This window comes from Miscanthus floridulus, chromosome 6 (genome assembly GCF_019320115.1).
Source record: "Miscanthus floridulus cultivar M001 chromosome 6, ASM1932011v1, whole genome shotgun sequence".
NCBI lineage: Eukaryota > Viridiplantae > Streptophyta > Magnoliopsida > Poales > Poaceae > Miscanthus > Miscanthus floridulus.
Window position 1 is genome coordinate 128,953,986 of NC_089585.1, and position 20,509 is coordinate 128,974,494.

The 20,509-nt window shown below is 45.9% G+C and overlaps 1 protein-coding gene across 1 annotated transcript; it reads left to right on the top strand.

Annotated features, from left to right (window-relative positions):
- Window positions 1–12,666: 12,666 nt before the first annotated feature.
- On the top strand, window positions 12,667–14,491 carry LOC136461215 (uncharacterized). The gene is made up of 2 exons (XM_066460604.1): window positions 12,667–13,898; window positions 14,284–14,491. Exons 1-2 carry the CDS (start codon window positions 12,667–12,669, stop codon window positions 14,489–14,491), a joined length of 1,440 nt encoding a protein of 479 aa, XP_066316701.1.
- The last annotated feature ends 6,018 nt before the right edge of the window (window positions 14,492–20,509 follow it).

The following is a 20,509-nucleotide window of genomic DNA, read 5'->3' on the forward strand; positions in this document are numbered from 1 at the left end:
AGCTGCTTTTGGAAGGACTAATGTAGGACTGATAAGTATTGCCCTATATAAGAAACTACTAACCATTAATTCATCATAATTAAAAAAATCCTAACTTCTTCAAGCATTTAACTACATTTCTGAATCGGTGAGATGGACAATATGAAATCCACAATGGTCCAGGCAAACTAAGTATACAGGGTGCCAACATATACTTTATCTTTTCAACAGACACTATAAACGACATGGAAAATACTGCACAAATCCAATTGGATCGACACAACTGTAAAGCCCAATTAGGTGAAAAAAATAACCAACATTCAAGTTCTTGACAAATAAACTATTTTGTTGTATAAGTCTAGGCTGTTGTAAGATCCAAAAGTAAATACAGTGGTTTAGAAGAAAAAAAGAAAGGTCCTGATTAGAGTTCTAGAAGGTTTGTTGCAGCCAACAGCTTTAAAAAACCAATGTATTTTGCAAATCCGTGATATTTGTCCAACACTACAAGATACTTTGCATCCAAACAGGGCCTCAATGTTTAACCATGTGAATATATGCCAAAAAAATCGGTTAAGCCAATAAACAGTTTCTTGACAAAAGGAATATCGCACAAAGCTTACCTCTGTGTTTAGCCGTGGACCAGGCCTCTTCACTGCCAATCCATACCTCACTAGATCGTCCTTGCTCACGCCGTCCGAGACAAACCCAGTTCATCATCGATCTTGACGTCTCCTGCCTAGCGCGCCCTTGCGCACATGAGGTCGCAGATCTGGCTCGAGCGCTCGCTTCAGGCCTCCGTCGACTCCGACGGTGAGGTGAGCAGCCGTTAAGGAGTAGTTGGGGGAGGTGAGTTGGGGGCGGCGGCTGCGGGGGTGGGCGCTGGGGGCCGGGTGTGGGACGCCAAGCACCGGGGGCTGGTGTGGGCGGGCGCGGACGCAGGACCGGCGGCGGTGGCGGCGGTGGAAACCCTAGGCACACGGGTAGCCTGACGGCGTCGTCGGTGGAAGAAGATAGCGCCCAGACGACATCACTACCGTGCACCGTCCTATTAATACTCCCTCCTATTTCTAGGGGCGGTTCCTGATCCAGCCTCCCGGTTCCTGATCCAGTCGCCCCTACAAATATTTTCTATTTTTTTAAATTGTAATTTCTATATTTTTTATATCATTAAAACACAAAGTAATATAAAAAAATTATGTATATGCACAAAAATTGTGTATATGAAGAAATATATATATATATAAACAATTTTAGTCAAAATAATATTTTGGTTATTTCTTCATTTCATAAAGTGTTAAGTGATTTCATAAAGTTTTAGTAGTAATAGAGTGGATGTTCAAGTAGAGTCATCTGGATGTTGTAAAGGGTAGTCTCACACACATGCATAAATGTAGTCTCACACACATACAAAAATATATAGTCTTACACACGTACATAAATATATAGTCTCACACATATCCATAAATGAAGTTTTACAAACACATATTTACATAAAACACTCTACGTTAAACAACTAGCTAGCCCATTGTAATGACTTTCCCCTTGACACCTTTTCGTTCCTATAGCAATATGTCTTTGGAGAGGTTCTTTTCCACAACACTGATCTTCTTAGGAAAGTCTGTGAATAGCGGCATCTCATCGTAGTTATTGTAAGCTTCAACATCGTCCATGCCATCAACTCCAATAATGTGTTGTTTCCCGGAGGCAACCACGTGCTTTGTCTTCTTCTTCGGGGGGAGGTTACTTTGTGGGTCAGACATATAGAAAACTTGTGCGACACATGAAGCGAGCACCTAAGGGTCATCTTGGTAGCCTAGATTCTCGAGGTCCATGACTCTTAATTCGATCTCGTTCAGTTGGTGTTGTTTGATCCAGCGGTATCGAAACAGGGCCACCGTTATATCCCTTCCATAGTCAAGTTTCCATATCTCTTCAATGATGCCAAAGTATTGGATCTTTCGCCCTAATCCATCGAGAGCCTCTATTCAAACGCCGCTGTTTTGGTTCACATATTTACTATCCTTTGCGTGGGTATAGTACGTATACCCATTGATGTCATAAGCATTCCAAGATGTCACTTGTCTCGATGGCCCCTTCACCAACCTACTGATGGTAATAGAGTCTATGATTTCTCTAGGCGGTATGTTTTGGTCCTTCAACCAAGTAGTTAGTCGTTGCTTGTGTTGTTTCATGACCCAATCATCCAAACGGCCATTTCTCTCCGCCATAATGATAGCCAAGTGTTCATCAATATACGGTTGCATCAGTTATGTACTCTACAAGACACTGTAATGCGCCTGACTCACATCTTTGTATCATGGTCGATGAACACTTTTCTACCACTGGTGCCCTTTCCAGCCAACCTACCCTTGTGACGAGAATCGGGTTTACCAATCTCTTTTTGTACTTTTAGGTACTCTTGACAGCACTCGACGACTTTTTCAGTATTGTAACCCTCTATCATGGAGCCCTCTGGGTATGCTCGATTATGCACGTATCAACTTAGAACCGACATGAACCGCTCGTAGGACCACATTTCATGCAAGTAGCAAGGGCCAAGCACCTGTATTTGATGAACCTTGTGAATCATGAGATGTCGCATTATATCAAAAAAAAGCAGGAGGTAAATATATCTCTAGTTGGTTTTGTGTCTCCACCACAAATTCATGTAGGTCACTCAGCTCTTCCTTGCCAACCGTCTTCTGTGAGATCTTCGAAAAGAAGTAGCACATGCAGGTGATAGCCATTTTTAAGAACTCTTGCTTTATAGCCCTGATTGTAATAGGTAGAAATACTATTAGCATCACATAGCAATCATGAGCCTTGCAATGTGTTATTGACCAATCCATCGACACTAGCTTCTTCACATTTGCTGAAAACCCAGTCGGGACTTTGATCCCTCTCAAGAAAGTGCATATAGCTCTCTTCTCGTCTGGTGTTAGGTTGAAGCACGCCACGGGCAGAGTGTATTTTCCATTAGCCTCAGGTACCGGGTGAAGCTGTGGCATCACGTTTAGCTACACCATGTCTTTCCGTGCTTTCAGACCATCCTTTGACTTGCCTGTGTCCATCAAGGTAGCAATGAGACTCTCAAAGACATTCTTCTATACGTGCATAGCATCAATGGCATGGGGGACCTCGAAGTCTGGCCAATAAGGCAGATACTGAAAAAAGATCGATTGTTTCTTGAAAGGTACGCCTTCGACAGGAGGTGTGCTTCTATCTCAGTTCGTCCCATCTAGATTCTTCTTTCCATAGATGATGCGTACGTTTTTCACCATTATGTACACGTGTTCTCCGTTATGACGTCTCTCCGGAGGGGGTTCAATCTCCAAGGCGTTGTCATAAAATCTAAAGAATAATTTGCTACGGTACTTGTGACTTATCTTTAAGAAGCATCAGTTCCTTAGGTAAACTATCTTCTTAGATGCATTTAGGTACACCCATGTAGTACCATCCAAGCAAACCAAGCATCCCGTCTTCCCTTTGATCTGTCTAGACAAAGCAAACATCGTGGGGTAATCATTGGTAGTAACAAATATTATTGCTCTATATATGAAGTCCTCCTTTTGAAACACATCGTACATCTGCTCCCCATGCCTCCATAGCCTCTCCATTTCTTGCATCAAGGGCTCGAGAAACACGTCTATATCAATGCCTGGTTGTTTAGGGCCAGAAATAAGAATAGTGAGGAGAAGGTACTTTCTCTTTTGACACAGCCATGTTGGGATGTCGTACATGGTCAAGATCACTGGCCATATGCTGTGGTTGCTCATCCTCTCATTGAAGGGATTCATTCCATCGGTGCTCAAGCCAAACCGTACATTCCTTGGGTCATCGCTGAATTCTTTGTGCTTCTCATCAAACCTTTGCCACTAACTACAATCAGTCGGGTGTGCAATCTTATCATCATCCACCTTGCGCTCATCATCCCACCATGTCATGAGTATGGCTTCTTTAGGGTTTAGGAAGATACGAAGCGGTCGATCACTAGCAGGTACCACATTACCAGGGCAGGAATTCTTCTCTGCTTTGCATCGTTGCCTAATGGAGTGTCCTCTGGGGGCTGAGATTCTTGTACCACCTTTTTGGTACCCTTCTTATTCCTCTTTTTCTCCATAGAGGGTTCGTCCCCACCGTAAAAGTCATTATTCTTATACCGGCTGGCCCCATACCGGGGACATTTATCTAGTGACTTGAACATTTCGCCATGAAAAAGTATACAGTGGTTGGGGCATGCATGGATTTTTTCAACCCCCAATGTCAATGGACTTATGACCTTCTTCGCTTGGTATGTGTTGGTGGGAACTGAGTTTGGTTGTGCTAGCACCCATGATAGGAGATGCAATAGATCATTGAAACTATAGTCTGACTAGCCATACTTAGCCTTTAGGATGAGCAACTCAAGCACAAAATGTAGCAATGTCTAATATGTCGGACAACCCTTTTCAACACTATACACAGTCTCCTTCGATGCTTTTGTCACTTTTTCCAAATTTTCTAGACCTTTTGGGCTATTTAGTAAAATCTCTAGTCCAAGGGCTCAAATCATGTCCTCCAAATCATCTTTATCTCCGACACGTACTCCACCATCATTATTGGCACCACCTTCGTTATTACCATCCCAACCACCAGCATCACCACCTTGTTCATTGCCAAACTCGAAATTCATTCGTGCATCAAGCTCTGCTGAATATTGGGACAGAGATTCTATGGTTTCGTCGTCGTATTCCTCCTCATCCTCGTCGTTAACAATAACCGTTTCACCATGATGAATCCACACTATGTAGTCCTCAACAAATCCTCGCATAATCAAATGTGATCTGATGATAGTCACATCTGTTCATGCCATATGGTTCTTGCAATCTTTACATGGGCAAATAATTGTATCCTTATTCTCTTTCAATGTCGTTGCATGCTTCTTTATGGCTTCAATAAATTTATCCACCTCTTCACGAAAACCTGCCTTGAACCTTAACGAACCATACATCCAAGAGTTTTTGTACTCTATCTTTTACAACAACAACAAAACAAATATTAAAGGACTACTTATTCAGATATATATAAAAATGAAACAAATTAATAATTACTTGAGAATAATTGTATATACTTCAGATATATATGAATATAAATCTAATATAATTACATGAAGCATAAATTAATGGCTCATTTATCCATAAATAATTAAAATATATATTTATTGATTATAATAAATAATTTCAAAGACAACAATTAGCAACAATTATACTTTACCCAATATCTTTCATACAAACCCTAGTCTAATTTCATCAAACATAAATTTACAAAAATAAAATTAATAAAAAAAACAAACCCTAGATCCAGATCCACATGCACATGAAACATCCATAAAACTAACTAATTGTTCACTAAAATCAAGAAACATGGACCAAATAAGGGTATGATCTTATTCTCCCCCCTAATTTATCCTAGTACATTTAAAAGTTGGGTCTAATTTGCTTCATAAATAGCTCAAGCACCATAGAAGAGAGATAAAAATAAAACTCTAATTACTCACTAACCAACCATTAAAACTTCAAAAAAGTATGGAATAGCATTTTTTACCTTCTACAACCTCTCCACCAAAGGTTTTGAGACCAAAACCTTCGCCCCCTTAGTAGAGCAATTTTTGAGAGGTGCCCAAGACCTCCCCACCTTTCTTTCACGGGTTGGAGTGAGTGACCCGAGGAGGAAGAATGTGCTGCATCTGTTTTATATGGGGAGCATTTGTAGGGGCGGCTGGTGATTGAGCCGCCCCTATAAATTAAAGCTATAAATACGGGGCTATTTGTAGGGGCGGCTCAATCACCAGCCGCTCCTACAAATAACATTTCCAAGGACGGCTGGTGATTGAGCTGCCCCTACAAATCAGACCCCATTTGTAGGGACGGCTCATAACACCAGCCGCCCCTACTGTTCCATTTATAGGGGCGGCTGGTGTCTGGGCACCCGAGCACGCCACTGTAGGGGCGGCTCCATCACCGGCCGCCCCTACAAAAAAATCAAACCGTTGCTAAAAACTGTTTTTTGCGTAGTGTATGTTGGAGTTGCCCTAATTGACTCGGAAGCATGTAAGAGCATATATGCCTGCGGGTGGTGGGAAAGCATGCCACGCGTAGAGTCAATATTAGGGCACTTACAAGTTACTCATAGGTTCACAAAAGAACGTAACTATAAAATTTGTGCAAGTTAAATTAACTTAACTTTTATCAGATTTATAGTGCATAGTATTAATATTTGTGTCTTTAATTTGATTTGCTATGTTAAGGGCATAATAGATTAGATGGGGTGCTCATTATGCATGAGACAATTCATGAGATGAGAAAAAGGAAACTCAAAGAGGTGATCTTTAAATTAAATTGATTTTAAAAAAGCATATGACAGTGTTAACTGGAACTTTCTGGAAGAAGTGATGAAAAGGAAAGGCTTTGCAGTTTCCTTGGAAACTCAAAGGGGTGATCTTTAAAATTATTTCTATGATTGCAATAATGAAACAATTAAACATCGTTTTTTTATTGCTGCCATGCGAAAACATTGGAACATTGTCCATGTAGCTACTAAGTGAACCCCTTCTAGACCCACTACCCACATGCTTGGAAGTTGGCTAACGAGCATCGGGAGGGTGCAAAGAAATTTGACTTTTGTGGAGGTTATTGCTATTATTTGGGCAATCGTTGTTCCACCGTGAAAAGTTGATTGATTGTATTGCTACTCTAGTTACCTCTATCTAATGATTTTTTGATTGACGAGGCTAGCTAACATGCATGCACCAATCCCAATGCTTCGTTCCATTGTAACATTTAGGTCTCGTTTGGCAGGGTTTTTTCACCGGCTTCAGGAGTTGTTTGGAGCCGTTTTCTACCAAACGGAGTAAAATAAAATAGCTTCACTCGTGAAGCCTCTAAAAACATGCTCTTACCGTGATTTGGGGTGGGATGGAGCCAAAAAAAGTGGCTTCTCTCGGCTACTCCTCCAGGCCCCTAAAAACATGCTCTCACAGGGAAGGCATTTTGCCAAACGGTTTACCAAAACCACTTCAACTCCACCGGTGGAACTGTTCGTGGAGCTGAAGCCAAAAAATAGCTTCACTAGTGAAGTGAAGCCCTGCCAAACGGGGCCTTAGTGTTTTCCTCTTACAACAAACCAGTATAAGCCAAAGAGCATGTTCGTTGGTTGGTTTCTGGACTGATTTGGGCTCACTGATGTTAGTTTATTGTGAGAGAAAAACACTGTTGGCTATTTGGTTTGAGCTGGCTGAAACCAGCAAGCAAACAGGCTGAAAATTCAGCGAAACGAATAGGGCTGAACGGGATCGCCGTCGTTCATGTGCAGAAGGCGAGGCGGTGGCGCGTGCCAGCATTGGGAGAGTCACCGGCGGAGCTACGTGCAGGCCAAGGAGGGCTTGCTCATTGAAAAATCCATTAAGTGGCTATTAAAATGGTGATTAAGATAAATAAATATGTATATTAAGTAAGAAATTTGTGCTAATGGCCTCCTCTTCTTTCCATCAAGCTCGGCCACTGCGGCACTGCGGAGAGTGGAACTACAACTACTACGGCAGCACCGAGCTCGCCACGCCCGCGGCGGCGGCGGCGATGGAGCTGGAGGCCCGCAGCGACGTGTGGTTCAAGTACTCGCTGCCCCCGCGGAAGCAGCCACCGCCGCTTAGTAGGAAGGTCCGGAGGCCGGCGGACAAGTCTAACGGCGGCGGCAAGCGCCCCCGTGCTGCGAGGCCTGCGAGGAGGTGCGACGGCGTGGTCCCGTCGTCTGTGCCGCGCACACCGGCAAAGAGCACCGGCACGGCTAAGGTGGCGCGTGTGGTGCAGCGCGTCTACGTCGACCTGTACCAGGTGCCCCCGACGGACTTCGTCCACGACGACGACCTGAGGCCAAGGGTATGTATGTCCGCAGATATTGTAGCACTTGTCTTAACCGGTAATGTAATTATGATCTGTCGATTGATATCACATCTCGCTTGCATGCAGTGGAAGCAGCAGCGTAAGGGCTTCTTTGGCACGGCTTACGCCGGCTTCGGCTTCATCTATTTTGTGCAAACCGAGGTACTGTAGCGTGAAGCTGTTTTGTACGTCGGGGTTAAAATGAACTAGAAGCCGGGAAAAGCCGGTTTTTCTAGTTTCATCGGCTTTGGCTTCACCGGTGAAGCCGTTTTGGATGAACCGTGCCAAAGGAGGCTTAAGAAGACGTCGAGGAGCCTCTGGATGAGTTGCTTCGGGTTCACATCTCGGCTTGATAGAAAAACGGCCGATGTTAATGTTGATTTAATTTGTTGTGAGTGAAAAATACTATTATTTCGCTGAAACGGTATGGCTGATTAGTTCGAGCGAGCAGGGTCTCAGTTGCGTTCCAGCCTAAATAATCATTTTTCTGTATTTGTTTTTATTCTATGTATCTATCTACTAGTTGAATCCTACTCCTTTCAGATTGTGCAAAATTTTTGGTATTTTTTATTTCTAGAGTATTGTACAGTGTGGATCGAAAGAAAATCTATGCATGGTGCCGTATTCAGGGCGCGTTTAGTTCACGAAATATTGTGGCTTGGGTTACTGTAGTACTTTTGTTTGTATTTGGCAATTAATGTCTAATTATGGACTAATTAGGTTCAAAAGTTTCGTCTCGCAATTTCTCATCCAACTGTGTAATTAATTTTTTTTCGTCTACATTTAGTACTCCATGCATGTGCCGCAAGATTCGATGTGACACTTTAGGATGAAATTTTTTTGGAACTAAGGCCCCGTTTAGATCCAAAAATTTTTGGGTTTTGGGTACTGTAGCACCTTCGTTTGTATTTGGTAATTAGTGTCTAATTATGGACTAATTAGGTTCGAAAGTTTCGTCTCGCGATATCTCACCCAACTGTGCAATTAGTTTTTTTTTCGTCTACATTTAATACTCCATGCATGTGCCGTAAGATTCGATGTGACGGGTACTGCGCAAAAATTTTTGGGTTTTGAGAAACTAAACGGGACCTAAACAGGACCTCAGACTGCTTGAGCTTGACACCGCCCAATCATCTGACACGCATCTCAAAACAATTCGAACGCGCTTTTGCCCGCCCTCTCCTTGCGTGCCTCCGTGCTTCAGGTTCTTCAGAGCCGGATGCGGCTACATGAAAATTGGATCGACCCCGCCCTTCCTCGTCTGCCTCTCCTGCGCATCGTACTTGGAGTCATCGGCAGTGTCCATGCCGTCACTGGCCTGGCTTGGCAGCAGCGACAGATCGACGGACGTGATCAGGTTGGGCATCAGATTCAGACGTGTATCACCGTTAATCTCGGTAACAGGCGGCGGAGTCGATGGAGAGGTGAAGTTGGTCGTTGGAGGCTGTCCCTTGCAGTCCACAGTCCAGTTGAGCAGCAATGACGGGCGATGGAGATAACGTTGGATGGCTTCAGCACTGGCGGAGCCCAGAAAAAATTACAGCTGGGGCGACCTCTAATAAGAAAACGAACCAAAAGACTTATGGACCAAATCACACCGAATTTACATGACCGATCGCACAAATTATGGACAAAATGCTGCAATCACAGGAAAAATTGGATAAGCCACACAAGAGGTTACCTCAAATTTGAAGAATACATGAACATGTAAATTATATGAAGATCAATTAGCGTCGCTTCTTCTCTCCTTACTCATTCGGTTCACAAAAGAACGTAACTTTAACATTTATACAAGTTAAATTAACTTAACTTTGACTAGATTCATAGTGAATAGTATTAATATTTATGTCTTTAATTTGATTTATTTACTATGAAAAATATTTCATGACTAGTTTAGTGATACTTATTTTGTATCATAAATGTTAGTAACATTTTGTATAACTTTAATTAAATTTTAAATCGTTTGATACCTCAAAAGTGAGAATTACATCTTTTTGTGGACGGATGGACTACAACTCACCAAGTCATTCTAGAGTATTTATTGACGCTAAATCTGATCCACCACCGAAGCACCCCGACGCGGAGCGCTGGATCCCACGCAGCAGGAGGCGTCCAACCCGTCGCCGTCGCCCCCGGCCCCCACACCCGCCGCAACCGCAAGCGGCGGCCGCTACCGCACGCCCTCGTCCCCGGACCTCCTGCTCCTCCCCACCGACGCCGCCAAGATGCGCCGCTACTCCGCGCTGCCCAACGGCGGCCGCCAGGAGACGCTGGCCGACCGCACGCACAGCTACCGGGGCGTCCTGCTTGTCGTCCTCGCCCCGCTCGCGCTCGTCTCCCTCCTCCTCCTCCTCATGCCGCGCTCGCCAGCCACAACGGGCGTCGCCACGAGGTCCGGGCCTGCGGGGGCTGACAAGTACGCCGTCATCTTCGACGCCGGGAGCTCCGACAGCCGCATCCACGTCTTCCGCTTCGACTCCAACCTGGATCTCGTCCACATTGGCAGCGAGATCGAGCTCTTCGTGGTGGTGGGCCGGGCGTTGCGGGAGACGCAAACAGACCGAGCGAGGACGCTTATTTGCCTTCCGCGTCGTCTCGAACGCAAAATGGGTCGTGCCATTGCCTACGCCGTTGGAGCGTTTATTTTTACCGGTAAAACACTGTGTGTCACGCATTTTGCGTATAGGTCGCGTTATGCGTACCCTCTTGTAGACAGTCTTACGCGGTGACACTAACACCTCCCTCGTCCATTCATCTACCGAGGGACTGGAACCCTAATCCCCAAATTCGCCGACTCTCTCCCAATCTCCCAGAGGCGACGCACCAAATCCCCAGAATCCGATCCCACCCCACCTACATGGCGTCAGTACCCCCGGCGCCGCCGCCAACGCCTCCCGTCGGCTGGGCTTGATTCTCCTCAACCGGCAGCGGGCCTACATCACCAAAGGCATCGGCAGTAGAAGAAACGAGACCACGGCCACTGCCGAATCGAAGGGTGACTATTTGGTATCCGTCTCCTTCTGGATGGCGGAGCCACCGGGTATCTCCTGCTTCTCCGTTGAGTGCTAACGGCCGCCCACCGACCATAGGCCCTAGGACTTCCCTGTTCTTCTGCCTCACGTGGATGGCACGGACGGCCGCTTTGTCCTTCTGCGCGCCCGGTTCTACTCCTACTACGATATGGATGAGTACTTCATGTACAAGGCTGGCTCCGGCGAGTCGCCGTCGCTCGAATGGGTTCCGCTTCCCGACGACGACATTGAGGGCATCGCTCTGGGCAGGGTCTCGGAGTTCAGCGTCGTGCCCCGTGACCACAGGGATCATTACCTCCTGGCCGCTCTATGTCACGACCCTGATGCCCCCGCAGACTATCACCTTCGAATCTACTCGTCCGAGACCAAAGTGTCACACCCGCGTGAAGGCGCCAAGCCGTTCTATTTACGCATTGTTGCTTTTACATTTTCATAGTAGAGTATGACCAGTTGGGTCCACTTGACAGAATTTGTAAGCAGCATAAGTGCCTGCGTTACTCTGTATGAACGCTCATTCAGACATTCAGTAATACACACGACGCCAAGGCAGGGGCTTGCCCGCCGACGCCAGGGTTCCGTCAAATCCCGCTGTTCCGCTCACGTCGCCGGTGACCCGCCGCGGCCAGGGGTGTGACAGTTGGTACCAGAGCCACCTTCCTTCGGCGTGTGGGTGACGAGCTCCTTGCTCGACGCCGCCGCCAGTTACCACCACCACCACCACCGTACCAACACCACCACCACCACCACCGTCGTCGTCTAGGTCGTCAAGATCCACGCCCACGACGACGCCGCACCTCTTCGTTCGCAACACCGGCGCGCCTCACATCTACACAATGCCTCAATCGACGCCCACCAGGTGTTCGACTGGGGTCCGGCATCAACAACCGGGGTCTAGAGGCGTCAACCTGAGTGAGCATCCCAAATCCGCTCCTTTTTTATACTTTTGCACAAGTAGGCAGTCGACAAGGGTTGCGCGGCATTTGTTCGTGCGTAAAATTCCGAAGTCGAGCTGTCCTCTTGTTGCGGTGGCGTTCGGCGGCAGAATGTCCGTGAGCTTGGGTTGCTAGGCTGTTGTCATCGTGCTTGCACTACAACTGTCTTAGTGTAAAATCCCTCGGCTCCGCCTCATTCCCAGGCGACGGTGAACGTACCTTGCAGTGCGACGGGAGCGGCACAGGCCAAACCCACTGCTGGTACAACTGGCTTCTCAAAGCAAAAGCAAGGCCCAACCTTCCACACAGACTAATCTCATTATTGACATCATGACACGGCGGTCGGATGAGGAAAACACCAAGTGGGAGAATTTGCAGAAAAATCTGGATATCATGTTTCACCAAATTACTGAGATGCATTCAGTCCAGAAGCAAATGAAAGCACAGTTGGACCTCACAGCGGCAGCTATGGATGAATACACTCACGAACAACATCTCATTTCTCAGCAAGTTCAAGCCAATGGAGAAGCCATTGCCAGAGTCACTCTCCGACAAATGGAGGAGGAGTCCAAGAAACCTGATCAACCTCAATATGGTCAACATCATCACTCAGATACAGAAGATGTAGATTCTCTGATTTTGGATGACAATGCCTCCTTTCACAATGTGTTTGCCAAGGATACCATGCAAGGCAAAGCACAACCATCCAGGCAACACAAAACAAATCCCAAGCAATACCAACAGAATGAGATGAGGCAAGACACTAAAGGCTAAGAGCACAAATCTTATGCCTTACCTAGGCCAGCCATGCCTAAAATGGATTTCCCTGATTTTGAAGGTTCTGACCCAAAGGTCTGGCTAGACAATTGTAGAGACTACTTCGACCTTTACCAAATCCCTGAAGGCATGTGGGTCACTGCAGCCAGAATGCATCTAAAAGGGAAGGTAGGCAAATGGTATCAAGCATTCAAGCAGAAGAACACATTCAGGAGTTGGACACACTTCTATGGGGTTATAGACCAAGAATTTGGGTCTGATGATTTCAGATCATCTATGCAGGACCTGTTGGCACTCAAACAGACTGGATCTATTGATGAGTATACAGAACAATTCCAAGCACTCCAGTATAGTGTCACAATGCACAATGCAGGGTATGATGACATGTTCTTCTCACAGCAGTATGTTATGGGTCTCAAAGAGGATATCAGAGGCATGGTGGAGGCTCATAGACCTCCAGATGTTTTACAGGCTTCAATTCTAGCCAAGATACAACAAAGAACAATGGACAGGGGGAAGTCCAAGTACCCAAGACAACAATATACACCAAGACCCTACCAGAACAGGACAGATCCCAAGCCTGCCCCTCAATCCTCCATTCTGTGGCAGGACAGGCAACTAAGGGACTACAGAAAAGCTAATAACTTATGCTACAGTTGTGGGGAGAAATTTATTCCTGGACACCTAGAGGTCTGCAAAGTCAGAAACAAATCAAAAGTCAATGCTTTGGCATTCAATGACTTGGACAGAGAACTCAGTGATGAGGTTCTCAGTGAACTGACTATGGAGGATGCTCTACATGAAGAATTCTACCAATTATCCCTCAATGCTTTGTCTAGCCAAGACAAACCAGATTGCATCAAACTCAAAACCAGGGTCAAAAACAAAGTTATGCTCATTCTGGTGGACAGAGGGAGCACTCATAGCTTCATCAACTCTCAGTTTGTGACATTGGCTAAGATACCAACACTTCCAATCTCACCTAGAAAGGTGAAACTGGCTAATGGGGAATGGATTACTACCAACAGTATGGTATCTCAACTTAAATGCTATTGCCAGGGACAGACCTTCACAATAGATATGATTGTCCTGGACATGCACCCATATGATGCCATCTTGGGTTTTGATTGGCTTCGTGCTCACAGTCCTATGACATGTGACTGGGAAAACAAAACACTACAGTTTCAGGAGCAAGGCAAACTCATTCAGCTTCAAGGGATCAGTGCCCATGTCTCCAAATTGCTAATATCTCTGCACACAAGGTATATAAGGCTACAAAAGGGAATGACCTCTGGGCCTATGTTTTGCTGGAACAATTACCCCATCCAAACTACTCACAGTACCCCAAACCTTCTCCACCTGATGAGACCATCCAACATCTTGTGGCACTATACAAAGATGTGTTCACAGACCCCAAACTTCTTCCACCACAAAGAACCTATGACCATGCAATTCCTTTAACACCAGATTCCATACCAATCAATGCTAGACCCTATCACTACTCCCCTGCCCACAAGACAGAAATCGAACAACAAGTAATAGAGCTCCTCTAAGCAGGCCTTATTACACATAGCCATAGCCCATTTGCTTCCCTAGTCCTCCTTGTCAAAAAAAGGATGGAACTTGGCGATTTTGTGTTGACTATAGGAAGTTCAATGACATGACTATCAAGAATAGATTCCCTATGCCAGTGATTGAAGAGATCTTAGATGAACTTTCAGGATCCACAGTGTTCACCAAGTTAGACATGAAGGCTGGCTATCACCAAATTCGAATGCTCCCAGAAGATGAGTACAAGACAGCATTCAAAACACATCAAGGGCACTACCAGTTCAGGGCATGCCCTTTGGCTTAACCAATGCTCCAGCAACCTTCCAATGTGTCATGAACGAAGTATTGAAACCTTTTCTCAGAAAATTTATATTGGTCTTTCTAGATGACATCTTGATATATAGCCCATCAATGGACCTGCATCTTCACCACTTGGAGCAAGTGTTGCAAACACTAAGGAAGCATCACCTACACCTCAAATAGTCCAAATGTACCTTTGCTCAGGACAGATTGGAATACCTAGGCCACATCATTTCTGCTAGCGGAGTGTCCACTGATCCTAGCAAAATCTCTGATATGCTCAAGTGGCCAACACCAACTACAATGACTAAATTGAGAGGCTTTCTGGGACTGACAGGATACTATAGACGATTTGTCAAAGGTTATGGTACACTGGCTAAACCACTGACTCAAATCCTGAAACTCAAGTCATTTGCATGGAATCCAGCAGCCCAGTCAGCATTCCATGCTCTCAAACAGGCAATGACTGAAACACCGGTACTAGCAGTACCAAATTTCCAAGAAACCTTTACAGTGGAAACAGATGCATGTATGGATGGTATAGGGGCTGTCCTTATGCAAAAGGGCCAACCAGTTGCCTACCTGAGCAAAGCTCTGGGGGAAAAACACAAAGCCCTTTCCATATATGAAAAGGAATTCCTAGCCCTTATCATGGCTATCGACTAGTGGAGACACTACCTAGAGAGAGGCGAGTTCACAATCCAAACTGATCACAAGTCCTTAGCCTATCTCAAAGACCAGAACCTCCATTCTGACATACAGAGGAAGGCAATGACAAGAATGATGGGCCTCAATTTCAGGATAGTGTACAAAAAAGGAAAAAACAACCAAGCAGCAGACGCCTTATCCAGAGTTGGCCATCTCATGGCCATACAAGCTGTTTCAACAGTGCAACCAACATGGGTACAGGAGGTTCTCAATTCCTATGCCACAGATAGCCATGCTCAAACTCTCATTCAGAAGCTCTCCATCACTAGTCCAGACAACCAAGGGTATAGTTTGGATAAAGGTCTCATCTGGCACAATGGCAAAGTCTGGATAGGCAATAACTCAGCTCTGCAGATAAAGCTAATTGCACACTCTCATTCCAGTGCACTTGGAGGACATTCAGGAGTAGCAGCAACTTATTACCGACTGAAGAAGCATTTCTCCTGGAAGGGCATGAAAACTGATGTAGAAAACTTTGTCAAGCAGTGTAACATCTGCCAACATGCTAAACACTCCCTGCAGCATCCAATGGGCCTGCTCCAACCATTACCAACACCTAAAGGGGTCTGGCAAGATCTCACCATGGATTTCATAGAAGGTCTCCCCAAATTAGAGGGTTTCAGTGTCATCCTGGTCATTGTAGACAGATTGACAAAGTATGCCCACTTTCTAGCCCTCAAACACCCATACTCAGCAGCTACTATAGCTCAAACATTCTTGGACAATATAGTTAAACTCCATGGATTTCCACTGTCCATCACAACTGACAGAGATCCAATTTTTGTCAGCAACTTTTGGAAACAACTATTCACCAAATACAAGATTCAACTCAACCTCAGTATAGCTTATCACCCTCAAACAGATGGGCAGTCTGAGAGGGTCAACCAATGCCTTGAGATGTATCTCAGATGTGCAGTTCATGACTCCCCATCAACATGGAAATCTTGGTTGTCATTGGCAGAGTTATGGTACAACACCTCACTGCACTCATCACTAGGCTGTACACCTTTCAAAGCCCTCTATGGTTATGATGCTAATCTGGGTGCCATACCAACTCTTACACCAGACACCACTCCTGAGGTTACCGAGGTCATTCAGAACAGGAAGTTCCATCTTCAGTCCCTGCAAGAACATATAGCCAAGGCTCAAAACAGGATGAAACAAACTGCAGATACTAAAAGAACAGATTTTCAGTTCACGGTGGGGGATCAGGTCCTGCTGAAACTACAGCCCTATACTCAATCATCTGTGGCCAACAGGCCCTTCCCAAAATTGGCTTACAAGTACTATGGCCCTTATACCATTCTTCAGCGTATTGGTCAAGTTGCCTACAAGCTACAACTGCCAGAGAACTCCCATATCCATCAAGTGTTTCACATCTCCCAGCTCAAGCCCTACACCCCGGATCACTCCCCTGTTTATGACACTACACCGGTGCTCACAGATCTCGACGCTGCACAAACGATTCCTCGGGCCGTCCTGGAGCGCCGCATGGTGAAGAAGGGCAATGCGGCAGTTCCTCAGGTAAAGATTCAGTGGACAGGGCTACCAGCATCAACATCGACCTGGGAAGACTACTACGTCGTCAAAGCTCGTTTTCCTGATGCTCCAGCTTGGGGACAAGCTGATTCTCGCGCCGGGGGAGGTGTCACACCCGCGTGAAGGCGCCAAGCTGTTCTATTTACGCATTGTTGCTTTTACGTTTTCATAGTAGAGTATGACCAGTTGGGTCCGCTTGACAGAATTTGTAAGCAGCATAAGTGCCTGCGTTACTCTGTATGAACGCTCATTCAGACATTCAGTAATACACACGACGCCAAGGCAGGGGCTTGCCCGCCGGCGCCAGGGTTCCGTCAAATCCCGCTGTTCCGCTCACGTCGCCGGTGACCCGCCGCGGCCAGGGGTGTGACACAAAGCATGGAACACTGGGACACTGCTCAATCCATGCCCCGGAGTACGGAAGATTATACCTGATAAGGTGATCGCGCTTGGAGAAGGCTCACTAGGTTGGGTTGATTTCTCATGCGGCTTGGTGGCATGTGACTTGCGTCAAGATCCCCCTGTTGTTCGTTTCATACCATTGCCCGAGCCATTGCCTGGAAACAGAGACAAAGTAGAAGCATCCCTCCCAATCCCAGGAGCTGCTGCAAGGTCGTTCCGGGATCTGGCATGTTTCAGTGGGGTGCTCAAGTTTTTCGAGATGGAGCGTCACATGACTGAAGAGCCTAACGACCCCACTGACAAGGATGTTCTGTATGATTCAGACTTAATCACGTCGCTCAAGCGCAATGGCGTGGATGAGAAGAAGCCCAAGTCAAGGGATTGTTGGAGGGCCGTGAACTGGAGTCGGACGGTTTGCTCAAAGTTTTGGCGCAAGGAATGCACTCTTAGTGGTGATGACATCTTGCTCTAGTTAGGCGAAATTTTTGACGAAATGATACTGTAGCGTTTTCGTTGTTATTTGACAATTAGTGTCCAATCATAGTCTAATTAGGCTTAAAAGATTCGTCTCGTGAATTTCGTCTAAACTGTGTAATTAATTTTATTTTTTATTTATATTTAATGCTTCATACATGTGTCCAAGATTTGATGTGACAGAAAATTCTAAAAAATTTTGCAAAATAGAAGGGAACTAGACGGTACCTAAGGGCAATGCTTGCGGGCAGTTGACACTCAGTGACCTGTACTTGGCTTTCCCCAACCTGAGCACTGATGGTGACGATATTCTTTACCTCATGTCTGTGGCGTAACCTGGTGATCAGAGTGGATGGGTGGTGGCTGTTGACCTCGGAAACAGGACTGTGAGAGCAGCTGTAGCATGTTCTTTCAAGGAACATGACGCCGGGAACAGTGGATGGGTGGTGGCTGTTGACCTGGCTTGCTAGTAAACAGTCGTGAATTTTCAGCCGGGAACAGTGTTTTTCTATTTTTCTCTCACACATCAAATCAGCCAGCCGTAAATAGTGTTTTTCTATTTTTCTCTCACACATCAAATCAGCCAGCCGTAAATAATCCACGATACGATACGGCCTCCCGAACAGCCGGGAACAGGCTTTCCATCCTGTACATTGTCCCGGTATCTGAACATGACTCCAGGGCCTCGTTTAGATTGAGGTTAGAAATCAGTATTTGATACTGTAGCACTTTTGTTTGTATTTAACAATTATTGTCTAATCATGGCCTAACTAGGCTCAAAAGATTCGTCTCGTAATTTATAATCAAACTGTGTAATTAGTTATTTTTTTATCTATATTTAATACTCCATGCATATGTCTAAAAATTTAATGTGACGAAGAGAGAGTGAAAAAACTTGCAATCTAAACAAAATCCAGGTAATTGTTACCCGCTCGAATCTGAAGGTGCCAACATGCTGCAACAGTGTAGCTGTGACTCCTATGGCCAGAAAATTATATTGTGCGTGTGGCTATGGGCAAAATGCCCTCAGCATCGAAGGTCCATACTTCAACAAGTCCATACATCAGAAAATACATCAACAGTTCATTTTTTAGCAGTTCACAAGAAGCAAATTCAAGAACATATGACAGGTTATAGCATGCACATATGACAGATTTTATCTATGATTAAATTAAGAAACAACTGACAGGTTTATAGCAAGAACAAATTGACAGGTTTCAGTTTTCAGAAAAATACGAAGCAATCGACTACAACTGAAAATTACCAAGCACATGAATGGAACTGAAAATGACTTAAGGAATGAAATGACTGAAGCAGCAGCAACAACTGAAAATTACATGCATCCTGTTGTAGTCTGCAGCAGCAAATGAAATGACTGAATGAATTCCTAACTTAATCTACTAATCTGGTTGGATCCGCCTGCAGCAGCAAATAAACAAGTCCCCCACCGAGTTCCTGTACATAGAAAGAAGAAAGGAAAAACAAAATAACCCCACCAAATTTTTGATGTGCTCCTCTGCAGCCTTTCATCGAGCATGCCAGGGGCGTCACCAATAGGGAAGTTGAGGCAGCTTCTGATGACCGAGAAGATGGTGAAGGGCCCTTCGCAAAGTATGGAGGAGAAGACGACGGTTCGCGGCGGCTGGGGGGAGGGATCGGAGCTCATCCAAACGCAGCTCGCGGCGGACCTCGCCCACGCGTAGCCCGCGGAGGAGGTCGCCCGCGGGGCTCGCAGCGTCCAGAGCGGAGCTCGCTTGCGCGCCTCGTGGCGGCCAGGCGGAGCTCGCCCGTGCGCCGGAGCTCAGCTACCGGAGCCGCGCTCGCCATCTTCGGTATCGTCGATAGAACGGATTTTTGCGCGGAAAAGGCAAAACCGCGCGCGCCGCATCTCGATCCCGCGCCCTCGCCTGGAGACGAGCGTGTCGTACAACGCTGATCTCGGCCGGCTACCTGGGAGCACGCGCCGAGCTCGTCGTCTCGCGAAACGCCGAGTATGCTCTCTCTCCTCATTCAATAGGGTTCGGCGTGGTACTGGTGCTGGTACAGTGAGCGCGACGTCACATGGCCCGGCCGCGGAATACCCCCAATTTTTTATAATTTAGTTTTTTTTTTCCAAAAATTACGTTTTGCCCTTGAGAGACGAAAACTCATATCCAGACCCTGAGGCTCGGCGCTAGGCTCATGCTCCGAAGTAACGCGTCTTGGCGTCATAGATCTTGACTCCGAGGTGTCTGGCCCTGCACAGCAGGGTATCTTAGGTGGCGTTGACGTGGCCGGTACATCAGAGCCGTGGATCTCAGCTCCGAGCTTGGAGGTATGGATCCTGGTGGCAAGTTTCCTTTGCCGAGGCTACTTTCATGTATAATTTCTAAAAATATTTTGCGTTCCAGACAGGCCCTTGACAGTGCCTTCAGCGTGTTTGGATTTGAAGTTCGGAAAGCAAAGTTTCAAACAGACCCTTGACAGTGCCTTCAGCGTGTTTGGATTTGAAGTCGGAACAAGAGGTAAATGTAGTTTTCTTTTGGTAAAAATTCTAGGAAATGGTTCGAATTGGAGAGCACTATGTAAAACAGTCACGTTAAAATGGGGCCTTCTGCTACCTGCCATTACTGAAGTATACTGCATAGAACACGGCTATGACTGTCACATCACATTGATATCTTGGGCATTGAACTGTGATTGCGCTTCCTCATGATTCTCGGCGACCAATTCGGAAGTGATATAAGACTAAAGTCACTAGAAGCAATCACGAGAGAATGTCATATGGGCAGAAGTTATCTCATCACTAAAATCCGATTTTATGTAAATAAACATATGCCTTGCCATACAAAACTTCCACAACATGGGCACTGCCACACTGGTAAACAAAATCTGCGCTTGCTGAAGGGGGTTGCTGATG